The sequence below is a fragment of the Rattus norvegicus genome, chromosome 12 (genome assembly GCF_036323735.1).
Source record: "Rattus norvegicus strain BN/NHsdMcwi chromosome 12, GRCr8, whole genome shotgun sequence".
Taxonomy (NCBI): domain Eukaryota; kingdom Metazoa; phylum Chordata; class Mammalia; order Rodentia; family Muridae; genus Rattus; species Rattus norvegicus.
Genome location: NC_086030.1, coordinates 19305030 through 19310307, shown reverse-complemented (window position 1 = coordinate 19310307; position 5278 = coordinate 19305030). Strand labels below are relative to the sequence as shown.

Here is a 5278-nt window from a genome sequence, read left to right as displayed (position 1 = left end):
CACTGTCCTGATCTCTCTGTAGCTCAAAGTGGCCTGGAGGCCTGCCCCTTCCCTCTCCCTAGGGTGAGGTGGGGGTATGTGTGCACTGCTCCTGGGTGGTTGTTGAGAGCCTGCGTGTCGGAACCTCGGGATACATTGGACAGGTTGGAAGGCGGGTACAGAGGGGGCCAGCCACTTGACGTGTATCTGTGAGGTTACCTAGTGTCCAGCAGAGAAGACAGCAGACAGGCGTAGGTGAGCTTCACCCAGCATGAGCTGTGTGTGTGCTGCTCTCCCTGCATTTCACAGGTGGCTCCCACCTGCCTCTGCACCTCTGGTGAGCAGAGAGCCACCCCGCAGGGCCTGCAGCCATCCCATGTCTGTAGAGCATGTACATCTAGCAGAGGACAGGCCATGCATATGGAGCAGACGACCAGATCAGTGGTCTCACGCTTCACTGGGAGGTGGCTCACCATTCCTCCCGTGTCTTGGGTTCTTTATTCCTTTGACCTCTCTGCAGTTAGATCATGGTTGCAGGCCTCTTCAGTTTACCCCACAGCGTTGGCCACCCCGTGTTCTTTAAACAGTCTTTTTTGTTTTTGTTTTTTTGTTTTTGTTTTTTTTTTAGTTTCATAGCTCTTCACTTTGAAACTTGATTGTGATTTGTTTTTGTGATTTGTTTCTGTGATTTGTAAGTAAAAGCAGTTGTGTGGTGCAGCTGGAATTTAGGGAGAGCTCCTGCCCCAGGACAACCGCTCAGTGCTTGGGAGGGTTTAGGAGAGCTACAGACTTAAACTCCGCCTTGGCTCCAGGATGGGTGGGGATGTACCTTTGGGCCCTAATCCCAGCCAATCTTTCTTGCCCTGTGTCGTCAGGCATTTCCTGGCTTCCAAGGTTGACCAAGGAGGAATGTAATCTAAGGAGAGGTCACTCTGGCCTTCCACAGCTGATCAGTTTGATTTCTGAGAGAGGGGTGGCTTGCTTCAGGGGAGCCTGGAACTTCTGTTTCCCATGACCCAAGTGTTGTTAGCCTGAGCTCTAGGCACAGTGCTCTCAGCCCAAGTCCTCATAGCATCAGTCTATAGCTTCCTTTTGTTCTTGTCAAGATTTGAGTTTCTCTTATGTAGGCTTGACTGTCCTGAACTTGCTTTGTAGACCAGGCCTTGAACTCAGGAGATCCTCTGGGATTAAAGGAATGTGCCACAGCCAGGCGCTGGCATGCAGGCCTTTATTCCAGTACTCAGGAGGCAAGTGGGTTTCTCAGTGTGAGGCCAGCCTGCTCTACAGTGAGTTCCAGGACAACAAGGGCTACACAGAGAAACCATGTTTGAGAAGATAAGGTGTCACTACTACCCAGCAACTTTTTTTTTCTAATGTGTGTGTCTTATACTTGTATGTCTGTGTACTACACTACATGTACAGTGGTCTATAGGCCAGAATTCCCTGGAACTAGAGTTAACAGACACTTGTTACCTGTTCTGTGGGTGCTGGGAATTGAACCTGGGTCCTATGGAAGAGCAGTCAGTACCTTTTTACCTGCTGAGCCCTCTCTCCAGCCCCTTTTTGTGATTTCTGCCAAAAGGCAGGACAGTGTTTAGAATGCCAAACAGTTTTTTGTTTGTTTGTTTTTTAATATTTTGGGTCTAGGCTGATCTCGCAGACTTCCTGAATGCAGGGCTTAAAGGTGCACATCACCACTACCCAGCTAAACATGACTCTTTCTAAAAAGTAGTTTTTACTTAATTTTGTGTGTGTTTTATTTGCATGCTATGCATGCTTGTAGAGGTCAGGGAAACCTGTAGGAAGGTTTTTCTGCTTGGTGTGCACCTAGAAGTTGAACTTAGATAACTAGACTTGTAAGCAAAGTGTCTTCCCCCGCTGAACCAGCTCCTGAGCCTGGCTCTTTGTTTTGTTTTTTTTTTTACATATTTTGTATGTGTGCTATATGCATATGGAGGCCAGAGGTCAACTTGTAGGAGTTGGTTCTCCTTCCACTGTGGATCCCAGGGCTGGAACTCAACATCTGGCTTCAGGGCAGGTACCTTTACCTGCTGAGCCATCCTACCATTCCCCAAGCCTGGTTCTTAATAGCTCCTGCCACCCCAGGTTACCTGCACGACATTGCTTGTGCAGTCTTCGCTGGGCTGGCACATTCACAGGGCAGGACTGTCCCCCGAGGGATCCTGTGGAGGAAGTAAAGCAGTAAGTCCACCAGATCATCCCAAAGCCCACACTGGGTGTGCAAATGGACACCAAAGGCCGGACGTGTCACCAGGAACTTGGTTATCTATGAAAGACCCTGGCAAGATCGCTGCCAGCTGAAATGGTCATGTTTGGCATCAGCTGCTGTTTAGTCTGCTCAGGTAGAGCGACAAACACACTGGCCTGCTGTTCTCAGGTGGCCCCTCTGGGTGAATCAGTGCTCTTGGGCTCCGCACTACAGGTTCTGTAGGGTGGGCTCGGCTCTAGCTCCTGTGGCATAAGGGAGCTTAGAGATAGGCTGAACAGAGTTCTTGTTAGATCCCTATTGTGGCCTCTCTGAGGTCTGCCTGGCTGCTTTCGGAGTACTCAAACCACAAGGGCTGCCCAGGCCAGAGACAGGAAGGGGTGACTCCAGGTTAATAGATGAGCTGAATGCTGGCCCAGCCCCACCTCTGGGGACCCAGCTGATGTCATCAGAGTGAGCCTGGGGAGCAGGGCAGGGCTGAGCTGGCAGGCTCTCCTTGCCTCCGATTCAGCTTGGTTAGCTGGGGGCCCCTAGTTCTGACTTGCAGGATGCCCTCCCAACAGACCACAGACCCCTCTCCTGCTCGGGGCAGCCCAACCCTGAGGGAGATGGAACCCAAGGACCAGCAGCTCATGGTGAGTCCCTTTTCTCATGGCCCTGCTAACCTCTCCAGCCTCTCCCAACCTCTCCACCCCTGAGGAGAAACCCCAAACCCATGCTCAGATCAGTCTTCCTAGCCTTTAAGGAACAGTGTTCCACTTCTGGTTCACCTTTTCCTTTCCTGGAACCCAGAGATACTATCCTACTTTCTCACTGTGGGACTCTAGACACCTGTACCCCCATTTCTGAACCTCTGTCTTCAGCCCAGGGTCTGAACTACAACCCCAGCCATGGGGCAGGCCTCATTCAGGCTCCTTGGACCCTCAACTCATAGAACCCAGCCGGCCACCTGTGACTGGTTAAGAGAAAACTGGCCTTGTGTCTTCTATGGTATCATCAAAGGATACTGTTACACAGAGGCTGGCAGAACTGAGGGACATGCAAAACACAGGCTCCCTTCCTGAATGCTCATAAAGGTGTTTCCTTTCTGATCACAGCTAACATGGGCATCTATGTGACCTTGGGCAAGTTGTTCCTCTGTGTTCCATGGGAGTGATGTCACCACTGAGTCCTCAGAGCCTCTCTAGGAGGCAGGAACAGCTCCGTGCAAGTCGAGTCTAGGGGGTGAATGAATGGGAGATGCTCACTGAGCACAGGCAAATGGGAAGTGGGAGTCTAGCTGAGGGTCTTGGTGCTGCCCGTGCCCTGTCCACAGGTGGCGCTTCGGATCCGCCCACTCAACAGTACAGAACTGGAGGAAGGAGCCACTGTCATCGCACACAAAGTTGGGGACCAGGTGAGGCTAGAGGCATTCTCTTAACAGAGGCACCTGGTGGCCAGGCGCTCTGTGTGTGTGTGTGTGTGTGTGTGTGTGTGTGTGTGTGTGTGTGTGTGTGTGTGTGTATGTGTGTGTGTTCCTTGGGTTTGACAGCAGGTAATTTTTCCCACTCCTGAGCCTTCCCACCAGTCCTGTTTGGTGTTTGAATGACTTCTTGGGGACCTGGGACTCATTGGTGATGTTAGGCAGGATAGACAGTGAATCCCAGGGATTTTCTTGCTTCTGCCCGCCTAAGCAGTGGGACTACAACCATGTGCCACCATGCCTAGCTCTTTGGGTGGGTTCAAACCCCTGTCCTCAATCTTGCATGGCAAGCACTTTACTAACTCGGCTTCTGCTTCTCTCCCCTCTCTCCTTTCGCCCCTCTCCCCTCTCCCTCCCTCCCCCCCTGTATATATGTGTATATCATATATATATATATATATATATATATATATATATATATATATATATATATATATCTTCTTTCAGTTTTTCTTTTGCGTCTCACTGTATACAGCCCAGGTTCACATAATACTTTACTATGTATCCCAGGCTAGCTAGTCTTGCACTTACAGCAATCCTCCTGCCTCAGCCTCCCAACTTTTTAACAGACAATGCATGAGAGCGAATTCTTTGGGAGTGAGGACACGGGGCAGTGGTAGGAGACTTGGCAGCAGAATTAGCATGCCAGGCCTGATTTCAGAAACTAGAGGACTGCTGGCTACAGGCTGGGGCTCAGGCTGCCGATGCCAAGGACTTTCAAAGGAAGACTCAGTGCTCACCTGTCCACACCTCAGAAGCCTTTGTTTGGCTGTCACTTAGACTCTCAAGCCAGGCTTTGTAAGACATACAGAATGTCCATCCCTGTCGGTCACTAGGGAGGTTAGTGCGGTGCTCTGTGAGAGGAGGCTCAGGCTAGGTGTTTATACTTGAGCTGACAACCCAAGCGGTGAATAGATAAAGATCCCTGCCAAAGGCTGCCCACTGGGGCTCAGAGTGCCCAGGAGAGGGGCCCATTGGCAGAGCTACCATTGGGGTGAGTCAGCACTGAGGTCACCGACTGCTAAACAGTGCACACCCGGTCCTAGGCACAACAATAAAGACACAAGTCAGCTGAGAATGAGGGCTGAGTAGCGAAGGCAGGGCCAGTGCTTCCTATGTGTGGATGCCTGACTGAGCAGTAGAGAAGGCAGTGTGAGGAGCTGGAGGGACAGCTTAGGAATTAAGAGCGCCAGCTGTTCTTCCAGAGAAGCACCCATGTGGTGTCTCACAGCCGTCTGTAAACTTCAGTACCAGGCAGGCGATTGGACACCCTCATAGTTTCTGTAGGCACTAGGCATGCATGTGGCATGCACACATACATGCAGGCAAAAGACTCATACACATAAAAACCTTCAAACATCAAGGCAAAGGGCTCTAGGGACAGCTCCATTAAGTATTTGCTGTGCATGCAATGAAGACCTGAATTGTAAGCCCAGCTCACAGGAAAAGCTGGGGGTAATGGCAACAATCTTAGCACTGGGGCAGTGGAGACAGGAGGGCCCTTGAGGTCCCATGGTTAGCTAAGCTAGCCAATTCTCATGAGCCCAGGAATCAGTGAGAGAACATGTTTTTAAAAAGAAAAAAGAGAGTGGAGGGTCTGGGTGTGCCTG

General features: G+C 50.8%; 1 protein-coding gene across 1 annotated transcript in view; it reads left to right on the top strand.

Annotated features, from left to right (window-relative positions):
• The first annotated feature begins 140 nt into the window (after nucleotides 1-140).
• Nucleotides 141-5278, top strand: part of Kif19b (kinesin family member 19B) — a 52090-nt gene continuing 46952 nt past the window's right edge. Inside the window, exons 1-2 of the mRNA XM_006248973.4 lie at nucleotides 141-2841; nucleotides 3522-3602. Coding sequence (XP_006249035.1) covers nucleotides 2755-2841; nucleotides 3522-3602 — 168 coding nt within the window. The 5' untranslated portion in view covers nucleotides 141-2754. The remainder of the gene's footprint in view (nucleotides 2842-3521; nucleotides 3603-5278) is intronic.